General features: G+C 36.2%; 1 protein-coding gene and 1 long non-coding RNA gene across 2 annotated transcripts; both read left to right on the top strand.

The window, feature by feature from the left end:
• Window positions 1-247: 247 nt before the first annotated feature.
• LOC110715251 lies at window positions 248-3,303 on the top strand. Its single transcript, XR_002510273.1, has 3 exons — window positions 248-678; window positions 1,018-1,142; window positions 3,174-3,303. It is a non-coding gene; the product is annotated as an uncharacterized LOC110715251 (long non-coding RNA).
• Window positions 3,304-5,102: 1,799 nt separating this feature from the next.
• Window positions 5,103-9,077, top strand: LOC110715246. Its single transcript, XM_021893814.1, has 3 exons — window positions 5,103-5,422; window positions 5,483-5,708; window positions 9,033-9,077. Exons 1-3 carry the CDS (start codon window positions 5,103-5,105, stop codon window positions 9,075-9,077), a joined length of 591 nt encoding a protein of 196 aa, XP_021749506.1.
• The last annotated feature ends 4,250 nt before the right edge of the window (window positions 9,078-13,327 follow it).

Genomic DNA, 13,327 nt, shown 5'->3' with positions numbered 1-13,327 from the left:
CTTACATCAAACATGTTGTGAGGTTACATGGGGTTCCAAAGGATATTGTATCTGACAGAGATTCCAGGTTTCTCTCAAAATTCTGGAAAAGTGTACAAGAAACACTACTACAAAATTGAGCTTAAGTAACACCCATTGGTAACACTTTAACAATTTCATGATTGTTTAATTTTTACGTAACACTTTTGTAACACTGCTATATTAGGTAACATTATTTGTACCACTTTAATATTATGTAACACTTTATGGTAACACTTAGATATTAGGTAGCACTTGGTTATAACACTTTTTTTTTCTTGTTTTTTTACAAATATTTTTAATAAAGCAATTGATCCTCACAATTACAGCCTCACTAGTCAAAAGTCACAAGTCACAAATTTCTTCTTCCCTCTTACTTCTCCATCCCTCAAGCTTTCACTATCTTTTACACTTCATTTTCCTTGCTCGGCTTCCATCGCTACCCCCTTCTCGGCTTCCACCATTACTACCGCTACCCCTTTCTCGTTCCCGGTGCTCCACTGCAGTCCCCATCCACTGCCGCAACCTCCCTCCATTGCAACCCGTGCTCCAACTCGAAGATGTCACAATTGCCCGTGATCCAAGTTGAAGAGACAACGTTTGCCACCTCCTGGCCTCCATCCTCGACGGCTTCCACCTTAAATTTAGGGTTATGGTTAGGTCAGTTCCCTCTCCCTTCCATTATGAACAAGTACTTGAGCTAACTAAATTTAGGGATTTAATTTGATATTGAATTTTCCTATTATCATGTTTCATTTCACTATTTTCATAGTGAATTTTCCTATTAACAAGTTTAATTTTACTATTATCATACTTAATTTTGCATGCATCTGAATTGGATGAAGTATATATTTAGATGAGTTTGGGGTTTTTTGTTTTTTCTTCTTTTCCATTACTGCTTCGTTGATTTACCTTGTAATTTCATCTTTTTTAACTAATCTGACCAATTTTAATTTAACTATTTTCTTTTCTGAATTGATTCTTCATAAACTTGTCTAGAATCCAAGTAACTATGTGTGAAAGAGATGCAGAAATTGAAGGCAATGCCGTGTTTAGGGCTTTGGATGTGTGAGAAGCTAATGTATTAACTGAATTGAGGACTATCGAGTTGATTGACTATAAAGGTTAGCAATTTTTCATAAGAATCATTGTTTTGAGCATTACATGTTGCTTATAAACTTTAAGTTTAAACTCCCTATGACTCTAAACTTGGTGTAATAAGAAATTTTAACTTCCATCAAATGTTGAATTTATTGCTTTCATGGGTTTTGCTTCAACTATATGTGCAATATAAGTATATTTCTTGTTGGATCATTAAGTACCTTGGGCTTGATCTAATTGAATTAATCGCTTTTAGTGGTTTTATACAGAGTATATAATTTGATTTTACTTTACTTATTCCAAAATCCAATATAATCCCTTATGATTAATTTTACAAAATCTAACCAAGTCATTAATATATATTTCAAAAATTGGACTTCTAACTTGCAAATAGTTGTTGTGCCTTCTCCTATATTGGAATTTGATATTTAATGTCCATGGTTTTATAATCGCTGGGCGGCTTTTTCATGGTTTTGTACCTGAAATTTCTTCCTCTCTTCTTGCACTTCTTTTATGTACATTTGTTTTTTTTATTTTCTGTTTTCGTGATTTCATCAAGGAGATTCACATACTTAACCCTTAACAAATTTATCAAAATATATCACTATTGAGATCAAAATGACTTTATTATTATTATTATTAGTATTAATATTTCAAGACATTATGGATATTGAAAAAAAATCAGAAATTTGAAAAAGAAATGTTATATTAACGTAATGTTTGAAGGGTCAACTCTTAGCTTGACTGAATGTTTAATTGTTTAGTTTTAAAATAAGCTAAGCTAAGTATAACTAGCTAGTGCAAAATTTTGGTTATTAAGTACTACTGTGCGTCTGGTTTATTTACTTTCAGTAGTCTAATCTAGAATGTCATAGTTAGTTTATATGACATTTGGATTTTATTTGTTAAGATAGTTTCATGAGCTTCTACACAATGATCAATAACAAATAGTTTCATGAGCTATTTTAATTTAGATCATTATCATCCAAATATACCAATAGTCAAAATAGAAAAGCAATACTCATGGAACTTTGGAATTTAGATATAAAAAATTATAATTTTTTTTAACGATTCATCACAGCAGACACAAAACAAGTATGTAGTTGCAGAGAGTAGCCTAAGTCGGCAAGTGTGCATCATTGCTTTTTAAGTTTATTCTCATCTGTAGTTTTGATGTATAGTAGCTCAATATGCTACTAAATTAAACATCCTTTTCCTTTATAGAATAGGAAAAGTTAACAAAAATAATACTAACTTTGAGCAATCCGCCAAAAACAAGTCAAACTTTTAATTATTTTTTAATAATACAAACTTTGAGGGTTATCCGTTTTAAACAAGTTAAAACCGATTATTTACCTCATGAATAGGTTATATGGAACACGCGACATTGTATTATTTTTTAAAAACTATTAAAAAACTTTATAAGATAAATAAAAAAAATAACCGGTTAAATAAGTTGTAGGTAAAATAACTTTTTTAAAGCATATATCCCTTAAAGTTTGTATTATTTAGAAATAATTACAAGTTTAACTTGTTTTTAGCGGATCGCTCATTGTATTTTTTTGACAATTTTTCCTATAGAATATAGATCTATGAATTTTTCACCTTTCGTAGCTGGCTAAGCATTAACAGAAAAAGGCTAGTTAACATTTTACAAATACACAGCACAGAAAATGACAACCACATCCAATTTAGATCCCTATGTTATTTTGGAGATGTCTAATTGTATGCCACCTCACCCCTAAACTATTAAAGAAAAAAAAAAGATTAAAAATATAGAAAACTAATAACAAGAGCATGACAAGTTGATTATATAGTGCGATTAACAAAATGTGAACCACAAGCCCACCACTTGTAAATTTCACAAGTGAAATAGTTAATGCAAAGAATATTTATTTCTAACATTTGCAAGTCAGATATCAAGTACCCCACTTACCTCTTATTATATTTAAGTCAATTAAATTGTCTAAAACTATGTGTCGGTCAAAGTGTAACACTTAAAAAAAACACGGAAGGAGTATCTTTTTAAGCGTTTATCTGCTTTATTTCTTTAGGGAATGCCATCATTGACATTATTAGGTCAGAATTATGGAGCCTTGGTGTTGGATCTACCCTGCAATCTGCTTGGGCCAACTGCTTTATTTCAGGTAACCTTAAATTAAAATAGTATTCTTATATAATGAATTTCCTTTTACAAGATTAGAAATGAGGTATAATTGTGTACTACTAATTTATAACGGAAGACAAAAGGAAGTTTTTATACTGTCAACTATCAAGTTCCTTGAGAGAGTTTTTTGTGACCTGTGAATATTGGAGCGTGCCGGGCAATTTTGTTGCATCACTTTGCTCGGTGCTCTTTTCCTTTTACTTTTTAGTTTACATATGATTTTTTTCTATATAGTGTTCTCTTTTGTATTCTCATATTTTGTGAGTGGCCTCTTCATTTTATTCAATTTGAAGTTCTAAACATATTAGTAAATCGTCTGATTGTGGAACTTACATGTCCACCATATTGTATGCAAAGGTGAAAATTTTCATATGTTCTGATTTTGTTTCAGTAATTCCATGAATCAATACTCAAATCAATTCTCTTAGTCTTATTATGCCGGAATTTATAGTATGAAACTCTGAATAATATTGAACGATGTTCCATCACATTTGTTGATGTGTTGGAATCTGATTGTATATTGTCTCATCTCTTTTAGTGGGTAAATGATTTGAATTTGGTCAAGATATTTAACTGTCTTCTGAACTATAACTGAGATTATAGTGAACTAATGAAATCTTATACTGTGGATGATTGTAGGTTTTCGGAATTGAGGTTTTAGTGAATAATTGATCTCTCTGTATAAGTGTGTTTAGCATCTCCATGTTTTTTGACGAACCTTTTATTGATGCACTAGTGTCTGCATTCCAGATGAAATAATGTGACTCCCATCCCAACATCCAGTACTCGCAAAAACGGAGGCAACATAGGGAGGAGAAGGCTGTGAATGATAATGATTCAGCACTGTTGTTGCTTATGTTGTGCTTTACTGCTACCTAGCCTCAAGCATTGTGATTGGTTTTTTTTTTCATTGATGAAATTGTAATATTACAAGCATTTATTAATAAAATTATCCAAGTTTATATATATATATATATATTCAATGGTTTTTATCAGCTTTAGTGAAAAAGAAGTAAATTTTTTTTTCTACTAACCTCTGTTATGGGCAACCCCTAATACACCTTTTCTACTAGTGAATAATAATAATAATAATAATAATAATAATAATAATAATAATAATAACAATAATAATAATAATAATAATAATAATAATAATAATAATAATAATAATAATAAAGTGTTACCAATTAATTAAAAAAGTATTACATTAATTTGAAAAAAGTGATACATAATGTAGAAATATAGTGATACTATATGTCAAAAGATGATTGAAAATGTTATCTAACAATCAATAAGGTGTTACATTAGTTTGCTAAAGTGATACTTAATGTCGAATAGAGTGTTACTGTATGATTGATAAATGTTACTATAGATAATCAAGTGTTACATAAGAAATAAAAAGTAACACTTTAAAAATGATACTAATAATATAAAAAAGTGATACATAATAGGGTTTATAGTAACACTTTTAAAAGTGTTACCATACATTACCCAAAGTGTTACATAAGACTTTAGGTAACATGGGAGGATGTATCACCCACTAAAGTGTTACCCATTGTCTATAATAACACTTTTATCACTTTCTGTAACATTTTTTGGGTGTTACTTATGGTTAATTATGTACTAGTGAAAATTTTGGTACAACACTTAAGATGAGTACGAATTTCACCTTGCCACAGCTGGGCAAACTGAGAGAACCATTCAAACCTTGGAGGAAATGTTGAGAGCTTTTGTAATAGACTTCCAGGGAGGATGGGAAGATAGCTTGGATTTAATTGAATTTTCCTACAATAATAGCTACCATGCGAGCATAGGAATGGCACCATTTAAGGCTTTGTATGGGAGGAAATGTCGTAGTCCAATTTGTTGGAACGACATTAGTGAAACTATGATCCTAGGGCCTCAAATGATTGAAGATACATTTAAGCAAGTAAGGGAAATTCAAGCAGCTCAACATCGCCTAAAGAGGTATGCAGACTTAAAGCAAAGGGAAGAAGAGTTCAAAATTGGTGATAAAGTGTTGTTAAAGGTGTCACCAATGAAAGGAGTGATGAGATTTGGAAAGAAAGGAAAGCTCAATCCAAAATACATTGGTCCATATGAAATACTACAAAGAATAGGCAAAGTAGCTTATAGGTTAGCCTTACCTATGGAGCTTAGTAAAGTACATGATGTATTTCATGTGTCATAATTGAGAAAGTACATTCCTGATAAATCCCATGTGCTACAACCCGAAACCATTGATTTAGATCAAAGCTTAACTTATGAGGAGAGACCTGTCAAGATTCCTGACAGTAAAGCGCGCAGTACAAGCAATAAGAACGTTAACATTGTGAAAGTACTTTGGTCTAACCAAGAATATGAGGAAGCCACTTGGGAGGCAGAAGATGAAATGAAAAAGAAATACCCGGAGTTGTTTCAGGTATGTTGAGTTACGGGGGCGTAACTCGTTTTCTTTAAGGGGGGTAGAATGCGATAGAATTTCGCGCTTTTTCCCTATATTTTACATATTTTTGGTGCTTTTTGCACAAATTCTATTAAAAAGAGTTAGTAACTTCAAGGAACATAATTCTTACTTTGATTCTGTTTGTTTACAACTTCAAAATAATAAACGAGTTAGTAACTTCAAGGAAATAATAATAAAACAATAATTAAATTAAATTAAATAAAGTAGAGTTGATTTGGGGCCAAACCCTCAAACAGTTCTACCTTTCACGCCTTGGCTTAAGGACAGAACCACGAGTAAAGTATGGACTCCTTGGAGTACTTGAAGAAGGAATTTTGAAATAAGAAGGGTAGGCTAGTGTTTAGGCTAGAGTATAGAAGAGAGAAAAAACTAGAGAATTAATTGATGCCCCGTACATCAGAAATGAGGGGGAATTTATAGAGAAAATGTGCTGAGGGAACACACGGAACCCTAAAATGATAAAAACCCTAAAAAAGTATCCCGTGACACGACAAACTGTACCGTGACACGGGAAGTCCCACCGTCAGATGGGAAACATTCCCGTGATACGGTGCAATTTTTCAGTGACGCGGGAAATATTTAGTAAACAGGGAAGAAAACGCGTTAAGGGTTTACGCGGAAAGGACACGGAAATTCCCGTGTCATAGCAGGTTTCCCGTGTCATGGGAAATCCCACCGTCAGACGGGACAGATTCCCGTGACACGGTAGAATCCTGCCGTGGCGCGGGAATTTTAGTCCTCTTTTCCGTCTAAATACATTTTTAACCCTAATTTTCGTTCAGCATTTTAAGTGCCGATTGATAATTTTTGGCCTTTTTCTGATTTATTATTATTTGGCTAAAATAAGAAAATAAGCAAATAAAATAAATAAAATGTTTGGGCAAAAAAAAAAAATAATAAAACAATAAAATTAAAAAAGGTTTGAGCTAAAATTAAATAATAAGTTTGGGCTGAAATTAAAACTATGCTTGAACCAAACATCAAGACTAATCCATAGACTATTCAAAAATACGAATTTAATAAAATATGATTTTTTAAGCTCTCTCGGGATAAAATACTAAACCCACCCAATAATAGCGGTGAAAGGTTGTTCATCATCGGGTTTGGTTTTGGGGAGACATTTTTAGGTGTCTACAGAAGCCCCCACTTTGACTGAGTTTGTAGAAACGTCAGTTTCGAAAACGATAGTCATAGTAGTCGATGGGGACAAAGAATGATTTAAGACGTTCTACGATCCTAAATCACTCTGTATACGCCGATACCCGTAGAAAAATATTAGTTCCACAGATAAAAGAGTAAAGGGAAAGAAAACGTATCTGACACCAGTGTATCGGTGACAAATGAGTTTGGTAGCTTCCTATGCTTGAAGGAATCCACCGGATGACGTTTGTGGAAATGCTTTCCATGCTTTAGGAAAGCCGTCAGATGAGTTTGGTAGCTTTCTAAGGCTAAAGAAACCTACCGGATGACACTTTCCATGCTTGAGGAAAGTCGACATAAGATTTTTGCGTTTTTCTATGCTTGAAGAAATCCACCGATAATGCTTTCCATGCTTGAGGAAAGCCGACAAAGGAATTTGGCGGTTTTCTATGCTTGAAGAAAAATCCACCGATAACGCTTTCCAAGCTTGATGAAAGCCGACTTGGCGGTTTTATATACTTGAAGAAAAATCTACCGATAACGCTTTCCAAGCTTGAGGAAAGCCGACTTGGCGGTTTTCAACACTTGAAGAAAAATCTACTAATAACGCTTTCCATGCTTGAGAAAAGCCGATGACTACTGTAATCGCTGAAATTTTCAAGTCTATGATGTTTTGATTATCCCCAAATGTGGGCCGCGGATGATTCACACCTTGAAGTCGATTATCCGACCATATTAGGTGTTTAAAACATCGACAAAATTGATTTTGACGCTTCCTAGGGGTAAAATAGTAATTCTGATACCCTTCAACCGTCAGTTAGAATTTTCCGCGTAATTTTACTGAAAAATTAACTGCCCAATTTGCGCGGAAAATCGTGCAATTTTGGTCAAATTGCAAGGAATATTCGCTGCAAGTTTCAAGGGATATGCAGGGCAGGCGCAGGACCACCGTGTCACGAAAAAGGTCCTCGTCACGCGGAGAAAATTTTCGTGACGCGGGAAATTTGTTGGCTGCAAATCAGTCAACTGGCATCTTTGAGCAGTCCAAACCACGTGTGCCATGTCAATATGTTACCGTTACATGGTAACGGAAACCGTCGCACTAGAAACGAGATGTAACAGGATGCTTTTTTTGGCTGTAAATTCAAGCTGCTCTTTGTCATTTTCTTGCTATTTCCGCACTTCTTCTTCTCCATTTTCTTTTTTCTTCTGCTTAAATTACCGAGCCACGGCAAGGGTTCACCGGCGCTCGGATTTATTTCTCGTCAAACAAAGTTGCCTCCCGTGGCGCGGCGGTATTGCTTGTTCTTATTTCTTTTTTTTTTCTTTTATTCTCTGAAATTTTGCTGCTGCTCGTTTCTGCGCTTGCTGTTGCCGTCACCTGAGGTCGCCGGAGCTCCGTCACGTCCCAGGTTCACCGTGACACGGGGTGCTGTTATCGTGTCACGGCTACTGCTGTCCGTGTCACGGCTGCTGTGATGTGGTCTCCACGGTTTTTCGAGCTTTTGGAGCTCATCTTCATCAATTCTGCTATAATTTTTTTCTACTTTCCTCATTTTCGATTCCTACAAGGATCCATGTAAGTTTCCTTTGATTTTTGTCTCGAATTTGTTTCAAACGAACAATTTCATGTAAAAACCCTTAAAAATCAATTTGGGGATTTTTTGATTTTAGGGTTTATGTTGAAATTCTTGGCAAGAATTTACTTGCATATGTGTGTATGTGTGTTTGTGAGCGATTTGAGAAAAAAATTGCATAATTTAGTGAAGAATTGAGAAAATCACCATTTTTGGTACTACTTGTGGTAAATGGTGTTCCTTGTTGTTCATGTTGTTCTTTTGCACTTGAAATGATGACCTATTTATTGTAGATATTTGTAAAATATGCCATGATGAGTTGATCTATTGTTTTTGTGCAATTTTGAAACATGTTTTGTGTTGTGTATTGATGAATGTCATTTATGGCACTCATAGGGTAGTCTTATAGGGTTATTTCTTTCCCTTTTTTATGCTTTCCACTCTTATTTTTGGTTTTTTTTTCCTTCAGTTTCACTTTCTCCTCTTTTCTTTATGGTTCTCGTGTTTTCCTTTTATTTGGCTCTTTTTCACTTTTATTTCCTTTCTTTGTTTGCTTGTGTAGGTATTTGGAGAATCGCCTTTGCAAAGGATCAAGTTGGGACCTTAATGACCAAGTAAGGAAGAAGCATTTGGCTAGAGAGGGCTTAGAGAGGCCTTGGAGAGGCCTTGGAGAGGTCTCCAAGGTATTTCCAGCAGGCCGCGAGCGCCGGTCAGTGGAGCCGTGGGCGCCGGCTCAAGAAGCACAAATTGCCAGGTTTTGGCAGGAGCTTCCTGCGGTTGCCCCGCGGGCTCTCCGCGGGCGCGGGAAATCCGGGGAGGGCGCTCCATCTCAGAGAGACCGCGGCCCCCTGATTGAGTTTTGGGAGCAGGGGATTAGCCGCGGGCGCGACATCTTTGGCCACGGGCGCGGGTAGTGAAGCTGCGGGCGCGGGTGTTGCCCAGAAAGCCCGCGGAGGGTTCCGCACCCATTTCTCCGCGGCCGCGGGTTCATCGGGAGAGGGCGCGGGATTTGCCGGTTTCTTCTTTACTTATAAATAGAATTGTAATTCCTTTTTAAAAAGAACTTTTTGATAATATTTCATTAGCTTAGTTTTAGAGAGAGAATTTAGAGAGAGGTTAGAGAGAAGTTCTTGGTTTTGGATTTGTAACTCAACATTTGATCAATCAAGTTTGGATTTCTTCATTTTCAATCATCAATATTAGTGAGAATCTCTTCCTTCTTTCATCTCTTACTTACTTGATATTTGATTTATGCTTGTTGCTTGTTTTTCTTTGGGTTTGAATTTGATATTGTTGAATATTTTGATTTCTCTTAGATTTTGATATAGAATGAAGATTAATGCAATTTCTAGTTATTTGTTCTTGAATTTCACCATGATTAGTGAGTAGATTAGTTGCTAGGGAATGGGGGAAGCATGTTTGATTAATGAAATTGCTAGTTGATGCTCTTTGATTGATTGATTTGTTGCAATTAAATTGGTTGACATAGTTTTGCATGTGATTGATTAGACTAGGAGTGATCAACCTATAAGATTAATCTAGATTGCATTGCAACTCTTAATGACATGAACAATTGATTTGAAAGTTGCTCTAATTGAATGGGTTTGCTTGTGATTTTTCTTGATTTGCCTTTCCTAGTGACACCTAGATTGGCCTATAGGAGATAGCATTTGAACTCTCTTGATTGCTACTATTGTTTTTCCATTGCAATACTTGAAATAATTGATTGTGCTCTAAACTAGTATTATCATTGAACTTGCTTGTGAAACCCATATCCTTAGTGTCTAGACCTTTGATTTACTTGATTAGACTTGTTTTAGTTTACCGTAGTTCCAACCATAATCTCAACTCCATCTTCGAGGTAGCTTGACTTAGACTCTAGTTTTCATCATTTCATTCCAAGGGATCGACCCTTAACTTACCCTATATTCATATAAGGTTGGTTAGGTGTTTACAAATTTAGTTTGACTTGGGGGAAGGGTAGATAACGACATACATTTTCCTCTTGTCAAAATGGCGCCGTTGTCGGGGAATGCTATTGGTGCTTAGCTTTTGTTGTTGAGTCTACTTCATTTTAATTGAAAAAAAATACAAAAAGATTTTGTTTCTTTAGGCTACACTTGTAGCCGTGTTACTAATATTTTCTTTGAAGTTTTGCATTCATAGAGCTCGTGATCGATCCATTGTGCCTTTTGACCCGGAAATCGAAAGGACTCTCTCAAGGAGAAGAATAGCTAATCGATCCTTGGGGTATAGTCTTCAAGTGAAGAAGAGATTAAAGAAGAGCAAGGCATGGGAGAAAATCCGAGAGTGGCCTTGAAGGAGCTAGGAATACCCGGTGCTTATAGGTTTGAGAGCGGTATAGCTTCGCCTACAACACCGGCAAATGATTTCGAAATTTGGCCGGCCATGATTACCTTAATTGAGAGGAGGCAATTTAGTGGGGCTAAGAATGAGAGCCCGTTGAACCATCTTAAAGAATTTGAAAAATATTGCAACACCATCAAAGTCAACGGAGTTTCTCAAGAGTTCATACACCTCAAGTTGTTCCCCTTCTCTCTCATAGGAAGATCCTTAGAGTTGCTAGATAAAGAAGTGAAGCCCAAATCCTTGAGATCATGGGATGATGTTACAAAGGCCTTCTTGTCCCGCTTCTACCCTCAAAAGAAGACGACGGAGGCAAGAGCCTTGATTCAAGGGTTCAAGCAAAGGCCAAATGAAAGCCTTTACGAAGCATGGGAGAGATACAAAGAGTATCAAAGGGAGTGCCCTCACCACGGAATCCCAACATACCAAGTGGTTAAAATCTTCTATGGCGGTTTAAGTCCCCAAGGCAAGTCATGCCTTGATGGGGGGGCCGGGGGTCCTATCATGAACAAGACCGAAGAAGAAGTGGTTGAAATTATTGAGGATGTGGTGACGTACTATAGAGATTGGCAAGATGGGGAGAGAGACTCTTCAAGCAAGCAATCTTCATTGTACTCGGTGGACCATCTAAATGCGATCAACAACCTTTCCTACCAAATGACAAACTTGGGAAAGGAGATGACCACAATCAAATCCAAGTTGGAGAGCACTTCTTCTTCTTCCCAAGCTTCCAATCTTCCCTCTCAATTAAGGGGAGAGGTACTCCTTCTAACTCTCAACCCCCTCCCTCTTCACATAATATGCCTATGGGTTGTTTGTTTTGTGATGCATGTGGATCGTATGATCATGACTCTAGTAATTGTCTAAATGAATGTGTTGCTGAGTTTGATAACAATGAGAGTGAGCATGTGAATTATGTGTCAAATAATAATGTTCAAAGGTTTGATAACCAAAGAGGTCAATGGAATAGGAATTACCAAAACCAAGGCAATTTTGACAACTATAACCAAGGTGGTGGTTATAGAAACCAAGGGAACCAAGGTTCTCATGGTAGCTATAATAACCAAGGTTATAGTGGCCAAAATCAAAGCCAAAATCATGGTAATCAAAACCAAGGTTATGGAAATCACAACCAAGGTAGTGGTAACCATAATCAAGGTGGTGGTAACCATAATTAAGGTTATGGTCAAAATCAAAATAGGGGTACTTGGAACAACCAAGGGAAGGGCAATTTTCAAAATAATGCTCAAAGAGGTCCCCCACCCGGATTTGTTCCATGGACTCAAGGAGAAAATTCCTATTCACAACCTTCTTCACCTAGGACCAATTTGGAAGAAATAATTGAGAATCAAACCAAGTTGTTGAACACATACATGGGCCTTAGTGATAAGAAGTTCAATGAAATGATGACCCACAATAAAATGCTTGAAAACCAAATTTCTCAACTTTCTAATGCTTTGAAAGATCATGAAAGCCCTTCTTCTTTACCTTCCCAAGGTCTTGATCCCAAGAAACACGTGAATTATATTGTTACAAGGAGTGGTAAGGTTCTTGAGGAGAGATTACCTAGGAAGGGTGAGGATAAGGAGATTCCTAAGAAAGCTTTGGTTGAGAATGAGGGGGATAGGGCATCATTGGATGAGGTTGTGGTTGAGACACCTAGAGAGGTGAGAGTAGAGAAAGAAATTGTGAAACCCAAGCTCCCTTACCCACAAAAATTCATGAGACACAAATTGGATGAACAATTTGGGAGATTCATTGATATGCTAAAACAACTTCATCTTTCTATACCTTTTACCGATGTGATCAACCAAATGCCAAATTATGCCAAATTCCTCAAGGACATTTTGAGTGGGAAAAGGACTTGTGAGGTTGTGGAGACTATCAACCTGACCGAAAATTGTAGTGCTATCATCATGAACAAAATGCCACCCAAATTGAAAGACCCCGAAAACTTCTCCATTCCTTGTGCTATTAACAAGATTCATATTGATAATGCCTTATGTGACTTGGGATCTAGTGTGAGCATAATGCCATATTCGGTTTATCAAAGGCTTGAACTAGGGTAACTCTTACCTTCTAACATTACCTTGCAATTAGCCGATAGGTCAATCAAGTTTCCAAAAGGTAAGGTAGAAGATGTTCCATTGAGGGTTGGGAAGTTTGTGTTCCCGGTGGATTTTATTGTGCTTGAAATGGATGAATATGCTAACATTCCAATCATTTTAGGTAGACCCTTTCTTGCTACCTCGGGTGCTATGATTGATGTGAGGAGTGCAAAGATTTCCCTTAAGGTCGGAGATGAGGTCATTGAATTTGATTTGAATGAAAGCATAAAGTATCCATGTTCTTCTCTAGAAAATTGCATGATGATTGATTCACTTGATCATGTTGTGTCTTCCATGCATGAGCACTTGCTCACCTCTAACGATGCTCTTGAGAATGTTTTGTTGAACAAGGACAAAGTAGGTACACCATGCAAGGAAGTGG

This window comes from Chenopodium quinoa, unplaced genomic scaffold (assembly GCF_001683475.1).
Source record: "Chenopodium quinoa cultivar QQ74 unplaced genomic scaffold, ASM168347v1, whole genome shotgun sequence".
In the NCBI taxonomy this organism is placed as follows: Eukaryota; Viridiplantae; Streptophyta; class Magnoliopsida; order Caryophyllales; family Amaranthaceae; genus Chenopodium; species Chenopodium quinoa.
Note: the sequence above shows the minus strand (reverse complement) of the source record. Positions and strands in the feature narration are given on the sequence as shown.

What these genes read in the sequence shown, in the direction of transcription:
- LOC110715246 (XM_021893814.1), top strand. Translation starts at nt 5,103, where the DNA reads ATGGCACCATTTAAGGCTTTGTATGGGAGGAAATGTCGTAGTCCAATT. An exon ending in ATAGGCAAAGTAGCTTATAG is followed by an intron (nt 5,423 to 5,482) that starts GTTAGCCTTACC and finishes GTCATAATTGAG; the next exon opens with AAAGTACATTCCTGATAAAT. An exon ending in AATACCCGGAGTTGTTTCAG is followed by an intron (nt 5,709 to 9,032) that starts GTATGTTGAGTT and finishes TTGCTTGTGTAG; the next exon opens with GTATTTGGAGAATCGCCTTT.